The 13,563-nt window shown below is 32.1% G+C and overlaps 2 protein-coding genes across 2 annotated transcripts; both read right to left on the bottom strand.

Annotated features, from left to right (window-relative positions):
* On the bottom strand, positions 1,292-2,371 carry LOC105168210 (snakin-2-like). Its single transcript, XM_011088188.2, has 4 exons — positions 2,189-2,371; positions 2,022-2,060; positions 1,872-1,911; positions 1,292-1,694 (listed from the first exon to the last, which is right to left on the bottom strand). Exons 1-4 carry the CDS (start codon positions 2,249-2,251, stop codon positions 1,510-1,512), a joined length of 327 nt encoding a protein of 108 aa, XP_011086490.1. The 5' UTR covers positions 2,252-2,371; the 3' UTR covers positions 1,292-1,509.
* On the bottom strand, positions 7,031-13,291 carry LOC105168209 (protein NLRC3). Its single transcript, XM_011088187.2, has 18 exons — positions 13,229-13,291; positions 12,838-13,150; positions 11,698-11,907; positions 11,352-11,410; positions 11,116-11,253; positions 9,996-10,070; positions 9,799-9,882; positions 9,636-9,697; positions 9,402-9,471; positions 8,997-9,072; positions 8,784-8,914; positions 8,575-8,634; positions 8,393-8,467; positions 8,189-8,293; positions 8,020-8,115; positions 7,846-7,926; positions 7,659-7,760; positions 7,031-7,565 (listed from the first exon to the last, which is right to left on the bottom strand). The coding sequence occupies exons 1-18, from the start codon at positions 13,268-13,270 to the stop codon at positions 7,497-7,499; spliced, it is 1,848 nt and encodes a 615-aa protein (XP_011086489.1). The 5' UTR covers positions 13,271-13,291; the 3' UTR covers positions 7,031-7,496.

Raw genomic sequence — 13,563 nt, 5'->3', positions numbered from 1 at the left:
TGTTAGGTGATTTGATAAGTGATTTGTAGTTTCAATTTTGAAGATATGAGATGTAATACTGAGTAAATATTGACTAAAATTATAAGTTCTCGTTCTTTGTAAGATCAATACCTGGCATGGGAAGATAATGCCACCCATCAAGTATCAACGACACTCCAATCAAGTTGTGCCCTGATTCGGATCATATCGTCCAGAACTGTGCAGAAATACGTGGATCTTGATAGATATAGTCTAGGGATAATTACATTAAAACCCCTTAAGTGTATTGTAAATATGCAATTATCCCTCCATATTTCATACTTACATGAACTTACCAAGTAACTATTTGTGTGTTTCCCTATGTGTATGTGTCTATAATCGCATATTTTTATTATGTTTCAAAAAGTGTCAGTGTAATTATTCCCGTGATACATATAAGGGCAAAATGGGTATAACATGAGTTACAAACGGCTCCTATTCAAGTGATGAAAAATATCTTCGCTAGTGATTGATGACTTCTTATCACTGAGTGGACATTTCAATGATTTGGAACTCAATTTTTTATTATAAAAATATTGAATTCAAAACCTGATAATAAATCACAAAAAAAAAAAAAAATTGATTACTGTTTTGTTCTTTCTTGACATATTTCAATCGCTACTTCTTATCAAATCTAATACCAAATTGAGATCTCTGCCTTCCTTATTTTAGTAAGGAGACGTAGAATTTGACTCAATATTATATTTAAATTAAATATAATTTTATAATATTTTATCGACATCTTTTATACATAGTTAATGAGCAGTTTTTTGTTATAATTATTCTATTGAAAATTAATTTTTAACAACTATGAACATAGATTTTTTCCCCTAAATTTTATATTTTTCAATTACCAGTTTGTGATATTTTCTATATGTTCAGGCTAAATTCAACTCCAAATACACTTTTCGTTTATTATTAGGGTTGATTATATATTGTCATGCAAATTATAATCGTTTTACACTTTGACGTATAAAATTTTCTTTATGTCGACTTATAATTTCAACTTTACGGAATTTGGTACTTTGCCATTTAAAATTATTTTTTCACCAAGTTTTTTGTCAAAAAACATCACATGCTGCGATGCACATGTAACATTAAAAATTATGTGATGTGATATTTTTCGCATATGCATAATAAGTAATGTTTTTCGGGCAAAAATATAGTCATATATGATAAAATATAAATTTCACAAAATTAAGATAGTATCCACTATTTAAAAAAAAAAAACACAAAAATTATCCATATTTTTCAGATTGATCAGGAAATAAGATGACATGAGAAACGGCCAGAATATTATAATTAGACTAATAAAGCATAATAGATAAAAAAACAAAATATCAAGACTCAAACTTCTGCCAAACAGAACTTTGATGGAAACAAGACTCAAAATTTACATCCCAGACAAAGGTGAAAAGACGGTCTTACCCCTAAGGGGACAAGGACTAGAACTGGTGTTAATACAGTAATGAAAGTGTCTAAAACGTTGTTCTAAGGACACTTGGTCTTGTTGGCGTGGGTGGTCATATCAGTGTAACAAGCCCCACAGAGTTCCCGGTTACCGGAAGTGCCGGGAGGAACACACTTGCACCGCGCGCAGCACGTGCCGCACGCCCTTGTGCACACGTTCGGCCTCGAGTGTTGGCTGCACCTCACCTTGCACAGTCCTCCACAGTCTACACACAACCAAAAATATTAGTATCAATAGAATTACATTTACACCCCTCAACTCTCTCTTATTATAAAAACCAACCCCATCAACAGTATGAAAAAAACTACTGCACTAGGCGAACTTCGTAATTAGCTATAGTAGAGGGGTCTGAATGTAATTTCCTTTACAAAAAAATTCATACCCAAAAATGGCAGCAGCCTTCTATTACTACCTCTCGCCACCTAAATATTCAAAACCAAAAAAAACAAAGTCAGAAGTGCATGCAGAGTATAAAAACAGAGAAAAATAGGAAAATTAAATCCAGGAAATTCAAATAATAATAATAATTAACCAGTGAGACTTCATCTTCAGTTTCGATGTCGGATGAGACCTACAAACACAATCAATTAAGACGAAACCAAACAGAGCATAAGATCAAAACCCTCGAAAAAAGGAAAAGGAAATTATTATAAAATGATAAATAAAAAAAAAAGAAAAAAGAAAATGTGTGTGAATTACCAGAGCGAGGCAGAAGAGTAGAAGAGCAGAGAAAAGAAGCAGACGAGATGATGACATTTTCATGTTAATTTTCAAAAAGACAAAACAAAATGTTTTGCCAAACAGAGCTCTATGGGATTGGGGAGGAAGAAAGTTGGAGGGGGAGAGGTATATATGTTTGTGTATGGTGTGGTGTGTGTTCTGAGCATTGGCTTGCAATTTATAGGTGGCTTTGTGCAGAGTCAAAACTATTTACCGCAGTTAAGACTTCTTACTACCAACCATTACTACTTTCTCCCCTCTCCTAAACTATTTAACAATTCTGAAAATTATACCCCTTGTTTGGTTTTATATTTTCATATTTTTCAATATAAGATAAAACACACTCAATATTTATTTTTATATTTTTATACTTTTTCTGTGTGTTTTTTTGTTTTTTAATTTTCTATATTTGACAATAAACAGTAATTTTTTTCTCCAATAAATACAACATTAAACATACAATATTTATATATAAAAAAGATATGATTTGACAATAAACAATGATTTTTGTCTCCCAAATCCCAACATCAAATCTACACCACTTATTTTAAAATATTTTAAATTAACTCAAAACACAAATCCAAACATATCATCTATTTTCAACACACACTTATTTATCTCTATTTTTCTCTCTATTTCCAAAACACAAAACAAAACAATCAAACCACAGATCGAAACACTATGATACTGTCCTTTCCTGAATATTTTTATCGTTTGAAAAGTTACATTTAATATTTTTTATGTTTATTTTTATATAAATAAATATTTATTTATTAGTTAAAATTTATTAAACTTATTGATATTAGCAATAAAATTGAATGAGAAATCGTATTGATTTTCGTTGATTTATTACTCACTTATTACAAGTTAAATAAAATTATTTTGTTTACCAAAATACCCATATAAAGTGAAGATATGACTCCTTATATGCATCATCGTCAGAATATATATAAATATAGTTTGATCAAAAAAGATTTGTTTAATATGTAATAAGTCAATAGGGCTATGTGTAGATTTTTATTGAACGTTTTTGCTAATATTAGCAATTTTGGTGGTACTTTACTAGTGGAGGGGTTTCTTTAGCTTGTCACGTAGAAACAAATATTGATATTACTATATGTAATTTTTTCAAATCACAATAAATTTAAATGTAATTATATTAAACTTTATGAAAATATGGTAATTAAGAGATAGTTATCCTGATAAATAAATAAATATATTGGAGGGTAGTTTAGTCAATAAATATAATCTCAACCAAAACCAGTTACTCGAGGGGGTTGAGCCTTAATAAGAAGTATGTATTACCAGTCAAACTCCATGGAATTAAAAAAAGGGTAAATTATAATTATTTTTTTTAGATTTGACATAATTATGTAGTACTTCGATGGATATCTGGAATTATCAACTCTAATTTTATTATATTTTTTATTTTATAAAAACCTAAAAATTATAAAAAATCAGAGGACGTAAACAAAAAATATTGAGAATTTGTAATATATATATATATACATAAGAGTTTAAGGAAAATTCCATAAAAAGATTCAATTTATTTTAAAAATAAGTAAAATTTTAATGCGTAATTCACAAGAATATTTTGGCTAATTCACCATAAAAAATAGATCAAAGCCTAACAGAAACTAATGAATTGGATCAGTTGTTATATGGCTGTAAAATTAGGGAGTTGATAATTTTTTTTAAACAATAAAGAGAGTATTGGTATTTATACTAAATTCCATGATAGCTCATTATAATTTATGATGTATTTTACCTAGAATACCCTCAATAAATTTTTCTTTATATAAAAATTAAAACATTTTAGCAATTTTTTATAAATTATTTTGTATTATTTAATTAAATAAATATAATAAAAATTTAAATACGAAACATGACGAATGGGAGAATGGATGGGTATTAGTGGTCTGTTGTCCGTATTTGCGTCAGCATGGGTCCCCACTTATTGGTACAGTACAGTCAAGCCCATCATCCCATGTTTTCTAAGGGCACGTTTGGTAGTATAAGATCTGTTTGATACACATTTTTTTAAAGTAATTATCATTAGGCATAATTACACTTTCCTCTCCTCAATTTTGGTGTAATTTAATATGGACCCTTTATATTTTGAAAAATTTACATCTGATATTTATAAAGTTTGCTTTGGTCTAACAAAAAAATCTCTCTTTTGATTGATTTATTATTAACTTATTGCATGTCAAATACTTTTTTCGAACTAAACTACCCTTATAACGGTGAAAATATCAATAAATTCTATAAAATTTGATTAACGATAGAACTTATTTGTTAGATAGAGGCAAACTTTAAGGATATTAGATGTATTTTTTCAAATTATAAAGGATCTACTGTAATTAATCAAACTTCAGGGGATGAAAGTGTAGTTATCCCTTATTATCATGAATTTATTTAAGCAAATACTAAAACCTAATTTAAGTGGCAAAATTCACACTAAAATTATAAAGTCATAAATTTGAGTTTCATTATAGAAATTTATCTATGTTATTGTGTTTATTATATTTATATTGATAATAATTGTTAATTCACTATATATAATTATTAAATGTTAATAATTGACAAATTAATTATTAGTTAGAAACCAGATTATAATAGTATACTTAACTCGATGAAGACATTGACGACGACTATTACAAATTTTCCTAAATATATATGATTTTATATGAACTACATATATGAAAATAATTAGACGTTCATAACAGAACCATATATATATATAAGAATTTATGAGGTAATGGAATTAAATCGTAAAGATCTTGATTAAGCGGTGTAGGTGCAAAATTGTCCGTAAATTCAGAAAGAATTGAGAATATAATTTAAAAACGACCTTCATAAAATTACCCTATATCAATATTAACAAAAAATATTAATTAACTATAATTATTTAATATTAGTAAATGATTTTGATTCATAGTTATTAATACTTAAAATTCAGAATATAAACCTCTACTCCACAAGTATCATCATATAATTTGAAAAACTCACAATGAGCTCTTTTGTAGTTTGTTATAATTATAAATATTTAATTATTGTCTCAAAATACAAATATTTTATTGAATTAACGGTCATTTAACAAATACATATTCGTAAGAGTTCATTATAGAGGGTATTTATTAGATGATCACTAATCTTAAAAATGTATTTTTAATTTTCAAACAATCAAAAAATATTATAATTATGATAAATTTTAAAACAACGTGTTAATTTACTCTATACTTAAACCAAACACAACTTAACAATATGAATCTTGAAAGTAGGTACTCTACACATACACAAATACATACATAGGGAGAGGGATACATGTACTGAGAATATGGTACGTACACTGACAATTTCAGACAGAGTCTGAGGAATCCAGCCATATTCCAGTTGGATCTATCATTCCCATTCCCTCTCTCAATATATACTATTTTCTAAAAAAAGGAAATACAGAGTAAAAGTGTTGAGTGGAGGGCGTGCAGAAGTAGCGCTTTTTCTATTTTTCGTTAACTGTATGGCGCTGTGGGCACATGGAATTTATGGCACAAAAACGCGTTTTTAATTAAATCAGCACTGTTTGCAAACTCAATGTGAGCTGGACTCTACTACTCCTTACATGATGCTATCCATCCAGAGTTTGTTTCTTGGGAATTGTGATGCCATTATTCATGCACACATTTAGTGGGAATAGAATATGATATATGGAATAAAGACTATAAAAAATTTGATTGCTATAAATATTTAAATTAGGGATAATTACACTCCCCTCTAATTAAATTTGATGAAATTATACATAGATAAGTTGTAATTTGAGAAATTATGTCTAATATTTTTGAACTTTATTTATGTCTAACAAATGAGTCCCCGTCAAAATTTACTAAATTTATTGATATTAAGAAAAAAATTTATGTTGACCAATTATACGTAAATTTAATGTAGTTTGAAAAATTATGTCTAATATTCTTGAAGGTTATTACTGAAATGAATCTTCTTTAAAATTCACTTAAATTTGTTGATATATTAATTGGTATAATTATAATAATTGAAATTCATATTATAACCATAGAGATCGCTTAAGAAACCCAAAAAAGAGTTGGATGAAGTGGGCATTCGAATTTGCATGGATAAGAGCATTGGCTTTGGCCCCACTTCACTTGGAACTTCAATTCACATGAAAAAGATTTTGCTCTCTCTCTCTCTCTCTCTCTCTCTCTATATATATATATATATATATATATCTTGATATATTCGGAATTTTGAGATATTACTAAGAGAATTTCATACTTGACTACTTATACGGAAATAAGTTGTCATGTACTAAGTTTTTGAACTCACTAACCAATTTTAATTGATAGTTTTTTATCGCAGATATGAAATTGGATAAAAGATTTCTTTTGCCCTCTCTCTTTCTGTCTCCCGATGAGAACTTAATCTTATGAGTCCTCAAACCAAAATATCAGAGAACAGCTGGAGTGAAAAGGGCTTTATGTCTAAAAGTATCAGTTAAAGGATGCATTGCATTGTATGGATAAGGGACAAAAGCATGGGACATCCAAATGCAAATTCATTCATAGTGGAGAGTTGTTTTCAGCTGCCTAATTTTGATACTATTGGGACCATTTTTTGCTTTCAGAAAAGGAAAAAGAAATTTAATCTTCATTTTCTTCCTTAAGCTGACTCCCAATGTGCGTATGAAAGCACAATTACATTTGACTCAAATGAATATTGAGGATTTAAATGAAAATGGCAAAGGTAAGGATTTACAAAGAATATGTATAGATGAGAGACTACACTATTTGAATATTAAACATCATCTCTCATAAATTAGCACACAATGTTCTGATAATTCTCAACAAGAATCAAGGTACAGCATAGTTTAGCAAGTGGTATGGACAGTTGCTTGTAAGCTGTTATAGTATATTGATATGTATAGCAACAGAGTTTCATGCACTTCATTGTCCAGAACAGAGTCTGAAACCTAGTGAAACTACTGTCTTTACCTAATCATTAATCTTCTACACGTTTACGGACCAGAAAAATTAGACAAAAGTATCGGTACTACATTAATCAACAAAGTTAAAATGATCTCTGGCCGCCAAAAATTCCTGGGTTCCCTCAAGCGAAATAATCTCATTTGGATATCTGGAAAGGGTGTGGTTTCTTTCTTAACTCAGCTAGGAAGGAAGACCACAAAATGGGAAATTGCTGCTATATCTTAACTCCAAAATGGGGGAAACGAAAAAGAAAAAAGATTATATTCACTCTAGCGATGTGATCTCTTCTAGAAGACAATATTAAGCTCCTTTTCATTCATCTCGTATACATGGTCGCTGGCATCTGTGACAGCACTCTGCATGTTTATTGCATATATTCACTTAAGCTAAACAGTATGATATCAAACAATAAGGCTAGCTTAGGAAACAAACATGAAAAGTGAATTAACCTGTCCCAGTTTGGTGAGGAAGTTGTTCATAAGATTTAATGATGTGAGCCGGACATCTTCATTAGCCTTGAGTGCTTGAGCAATAGCGAAAGCTCCTTCATCCTACATAATGGATGATATGTTACGTAATGACATCACAGAAGCAAATATTATGATGTAACAATCCTACAGAATGTATATTCCATACTCTTATTTCATTGAACCCAAGATTAAGCGATGTCAAAGCTTCATTGACCACCTTCAAGCTGCGAGCAAGGGAGATGGCACCCTGCAAAAGACGTGTAATAAGGCGACAACCAAAATCGGATTGAAGAATGATGAATGGAAAAGGAACCTGAAAGACAATGCAAATAACACAAACCTCATCCCTTAGTCCATTGGCTCGCAGATCTAGGCTTGATATGGTGCTATTGTATTTCAGCATATCTGCAATATATTCAGCTCCAGTGGCTCCTATCTGCCAAATTATGCGGACAGAGTCAAAGAAGAAATCTAGGAAATTGTCGCCACAGTTGTATTTAATTTCTTACCTGACACCAACCAAGCATGAGATCTTTTATGTTCCCATGAAATTTAAGAACTTCTGCTAAAGCCTTTGCTCCTTCAGGTCCAATAGGATTATAACTAAGTTCCAACTGTATATGTGTGAGAGAGAGAGAGAGAGGAAGAGACTTATGGCTTGAATAGTATCATTAAACCAACGAAATAGAGAGACACAACAGGCGAGCACGCACAGTAGTAATGATGGAATTATCTTTCAGAACTCGTGCTATTTCACTGATCCCTTTGGCATGGATGTCATTTCCCCCCTGCAAGTATCAGATGACATCTTCTAAAATCAATCTAACTTCAAGTATCAAGATGACATATTCAAGAATCAAACGGAATTAGGACCATCTCAACTTCCTTTACTTACTAGATCAACATTAGTAACTGAGCGATTCTGCTTCAAAGCCTCTGCTATTTTCTCAGCTCCCTGGACAAAAAGTAATGGAAGACATCAATGCGCAGTATTATCTTGGCGAGGTCCAGTAATCCTCAATCATACAAGGCATAACTTGAAGGAACAAAGAACCAAATGCAGTAATTTGGGGTAGTTTAAAGATAATTAATTTTAACTTCCACCTCATCTCCAATATCATTCATGTAAAGATTAATCCACAACAAGCTCTTGCTTTTTTTGATGTACTCAGCAACATGAAAGGCTCCTCTAGCACTAATTGAGTTGTTTGCAAGATCCAAAGCCGTAAGCTTCCCTACATGGACATGTGAATTGTCAGATCTGATGCATCGTGCATTGGAACAACATAACAAAAAATGTTATGGAGCAGAACAAACCTTTACGAGAAGATAAGCCAGATATCAGAGCACGGACTCCTTCATCTCCAATAGAGTTCCCTTGCAAATACAATTCCTAGAATATATCGTCGTACAACACATACAGTCATGAATATAGAAGTCAAATATTAAGAATAAAGTTAAACAATGCCGCATATCAACAGTGACCGCATATCTGAATCGGGCAAATATATCTCAGCATGTGGCTTAGGCAAAGTTTATTCCTAGAACCGAATGACGCACATTAAATTACGACATCTTAGTGGATGAATTTTGATGTCTCTAGGTTGGATTAACATGATTGTCATGGCACAAACACAATATGGGAGGTCCAAGTGATGAAACATTTAAAAATCAAGTAAATCAAATTAAAAAAAAAGAAAACAAAAACAGTGAGAAGGATACCCTCACGGATTTGTTTCCCTCCAGCCCTTTTGCCAATGCAGCTGCACCAAGGGGACCACCATAATTGCCACTGCGACAACATACACTAATGTTCTAAAACAAGTTGCTGTATATAAGTAGGAAAACTAGACCAAGAGAAGATAGTACATAATTAAGAAAAAAAAATCAGTTCTTTTATTTTATATTTCCCACTCAACTACAAAATCTGTGTCAATTTGGTTGGAAGAACTTTACTTGAGGTATATCGACAGTAGACTTTTATTCTCAAGAATTGCTCCAGCAAGGCTAGAAAATCCCTACCTCCATTTCCAAATTACAAGAAAACAGAATTAGTAGCCAAACCCAATGTATTTATACAATCTATGAGACAAAAACACAGCAAACTATGATTTCATACAGAGTAGTCAATAAAATTATTATTAAGTTCAATGACACGCAAGGTTGAATTTTTCTTCAACATCTCAGCAATAGCTTTTGCTCCCTGCATACGTGAAATGAGGAGAAATTAAGTGCTTTATAGACAATGTTTTGTAAGACATATCTCTGATGAAACATGTCTGTAATCTACCATTTGAATGCCAAAAGTAGGCTAACCTCATCCCCAAATGCACTACTACTAATTTGTAGCTTCTGAATACCAGAATTATCCACCAGAATGTCACATAAACACTGCAAGAAGTAGAATTTGATAAAAATTAAAATTTGAAACATGCATGTGTTACACCAAAAATACTTGAAAAAGCCATTTAAATTAAACAACCATAAATAAAGATTAAAATAAATAGAAAAACATTTCACTATCATATGATTTGATTCTTATGAAGATCACCTGCCTAAAGAATGTAAAACTTCCTAGTCACTAATGCCATGTTTGGTTTCATTTGCACTCAGTTTTTAGTTATGGAAACAAAGATGAAAGTAAAACATATTTGTTTCTACGTATTCTCACTGGAAATGTTTTACTATCATTCTCATGTCAATCATTACTTTTCTTTTTATATATATTTTTATGCATATAAAATTTTCAATCATTACTTTTATAAACTAGTAACATATTTTTTCAATAATACTTTGACATGACATCATTAACAATTCTAAATCAATGAAAAACATAACTATAAATTTTATTTGGAAACAAACTGTATTTGATTTCTAACAACTAATAACGAAAACAAAACTATCATTTTCATCAAATAAAAAAGATATATTGATTAGACACCACTAACAGCATAAAACACAATCTCATCAACTAATCCAAATATTATTCTCCTTTTCACAAGTAAACCTATACAAAATTTAAAGCACACATTTTCCCACCGAAATTGAACAAAACCAAACATGGTCTAGATTTAGTGAATCTGAGGAATACAATGAAGCGTGAAAGGATCATGCGCTGTAATATTTTACATAAGGGAAGACCAGTTCAAACAAACTTGTGCAAGAATAAACACAGTTCACCAGGAATATATATAGACTTTAGGCGGAACAAAATGAAAAGTATAAACCTAAAGCCCCATATTAAGGAGATTATATCTTTTTTATGCATCAGAAAGACAAAAAAAAAAAAAAAGAAAAAGAAAGACAGAAAGAAGAGAGAATTGCAGAAGTGAGATTAATATCAAAAGAAGCTTCAAGTGTCAATCACCTACCTCATAATCTCCACACAAGGAATAACATCCAAAAACAAATCTATCAGTATCTTAGTTAATCTTACCTTCACTCCTTCATCCCCTATGGAATTTCCCGATAAGTTAAGAGATTTTAGTGCAACGTTTGATTGCAAAACTCCATCAAAAGCCTTTATTCCTTCGGCGGTAATCTCATTGCCAGCGAAATTCACTTCTTCAGCAGTCTGACAATGACAATAGGAAGGAGTCATGGATGGAGGTACTCAAAGCTTGGAGGCCAGCGTTTTAAGCTCAAAAATATTAATTTAAAGAAAACTGTAACCTGATTATATGCTAAGCTCTCAGCTAGGAAGAATAGCCCTTCGTCTCCAAATTTTTGACCTAACAACACCTTGTATGGTTAGGCCAATCCTCTGTCAGAGGTTCAAAGGACTTCTGCTTAATGACACACGACACAATAGAAAAAGGAAAAGAAAAGGTCCTATTGAAGGTTGTTTGACAGGAGAAATTTTTTCTTATCGGGCTGCTATGGTGAAAGGGAAAATATCAGAGAAATAAGGTGACTCTATCTAGGACATACAGATGAGAAGGGAACAAGACGCCATATATATAATATATAATAGAAAAGTTAACAACAAAACTGAATAAGCAATAAACTTTACAATTACCTGACACGTCAACACTTTGGAATGACCTAAGCTCTTTAGCAAAATCATTCAGCCTCAGTTTGGATTCCCTTTCAATCTTTGCCCCAAAGGATGATAGCAAATTTGTCCCAGGGGCAAAGGACCATTTCACTCCATGCGCAGGTTTATTCTCTTCAGCTGCAGACTTGGTAGGTTTTGGTAGAAGGATTTTCTCCACCAATTTCCATAAAACTGTCAGCTGGAAGGTGTAGATTAGTTACCAATTGAGAATTTGCTTCTCCATAAAGAATCTTTACAGTCAACAGATGGATAGATATATGCGAAGAAAAGGAAAGAAAGACAAGGAACTTTCTTTTTTCTCATCTGTTAATGCAAAGGAAATGACAAGAGCAGTTAGTGCCTAACGATGATTCTGGGAGAGAATTAAAATCAATCCTTAAACTCCTCCCTAATCAAATATATTCCACTTCATATGAAAAAGTTTCTAAGATGCTTTAATAGAAGACAAAGGAGACAAATTGTCAACTCTTCTTTTACCTTAACCTAAACATTCCATGACAAAAATAAAGCTGAATTGCAATAACTTGTCTTAAGGTTGTCCTCAATGATTCTCAAATTAAGGTGGACGGAACTTTATGGATTCAGATAAGAAATAGAGCAAAAATAAGCTGGACAACTGCGGCAAGTTAACAGCTCAGCCAGTAATTAGAGATACTTCATAGAATATTAATTAGAAAATAGAGTTTAGATTGCAAGCGTTGACCTTAAATCATAAGCAGAAACATGCACATCATCCGACTACAATATGAGTAGCGGCAACTGTATCAACTAACCTCGCAAGATCTCTAAACAGGCTTTTCTAGATTTTGAATAACCTGAAGCAGCATGCTTTTCAATTCATAACTTAAACTATACATACCCTGTCGAATTCAAGCTGTTTCACCCTAGAACAACAATACAAGCAATCGCTACCAAAATCCTGACACCTACACGTCTCATAGTTCCATGTCCAACGTGAAATTGAACAGTCATCCCCGGAAGAAATCAGAAAGCTAATAACAGAATCCAATATGATAAAGAAACCACGATATCCAATTATCCATTATAACCGCACCTAGTGACTAAACAAAAGAGAACACATGTAACTGGGAAAATGCATACCGAAAGTCACAACAACAAATGCGCCCGCAGGGAGAACAAAGGAAACAATATCTTTGACTGGAGCAACGGGAGCTGGAGCTTGAGCCTGCTTGTAAACTCTGCGAGAACTAGAGCCACGATTCGAACTGCGGCCGCCAGAACCCGACGCCGCCGCTTTAATATTGAACTTTTTCAAATGCGAGGCCCGCAAAATGATCCTAACCGGAGTAGAAGGGGAGATTTTTACCAGCGAACTGCAGTACAACGAACTCCTTCTCGTGGAGCTCATTGTCCATAGTTCGTTTCTCTGTTTGTTCTGAAATCCGAAATTAATCTGATACACCAAACAAAAAACAAAATCTCAATATGAATCAAAAAAGAAAAACGATTAAGCTTTCAGATATCTGCATACCTTCGGATGAGAACACAGAGAAAGCGTTGACGTAGACACCATTTAGAGTGTATATACAGTTCTGAGCAGAGTACTACTACTGCAGAGAGAAGGGGATAGAATAGAAACGGCGATTCGCGAAGATGATGATGGATTGAAGAATGATAGAAGTAATTGGGTTTGGGCTGAAGGAATTCCTATTAGGCTTCTTATTGTGGCCCAATAATATCGGGATATGGGCCTACCCATCTTATCAAAACTGACTTTAAAAAAAAACTTGATAGTCTTCGATCGGTATGGTTTTCTTTATTCGGTTAATCGTATCGACGGATAATCAAAATATTAAATGTACAATA

This window comes from Sesamum indicum, linkage group LG8, assembly GCF_000512975.1.
Source record: "Sesamum indicum cultivar Zhongzhi No. 13 linkage group LG8, S_indicum_v1.0, whole genome shotgun sequence".
Classification (NCBI taxonomy): domain Eukaryota; kingdom Viridiplantae; phylum Streptophyta; class Magnoliopsida; order Lamiales; family Pedaliaceae; genus Sesamum; species Sesamum indicum.
Note: the sequence above shows the minus strand (reverse complement) of the source record. Positions and strands in the feature narration are given on the sequence as shown.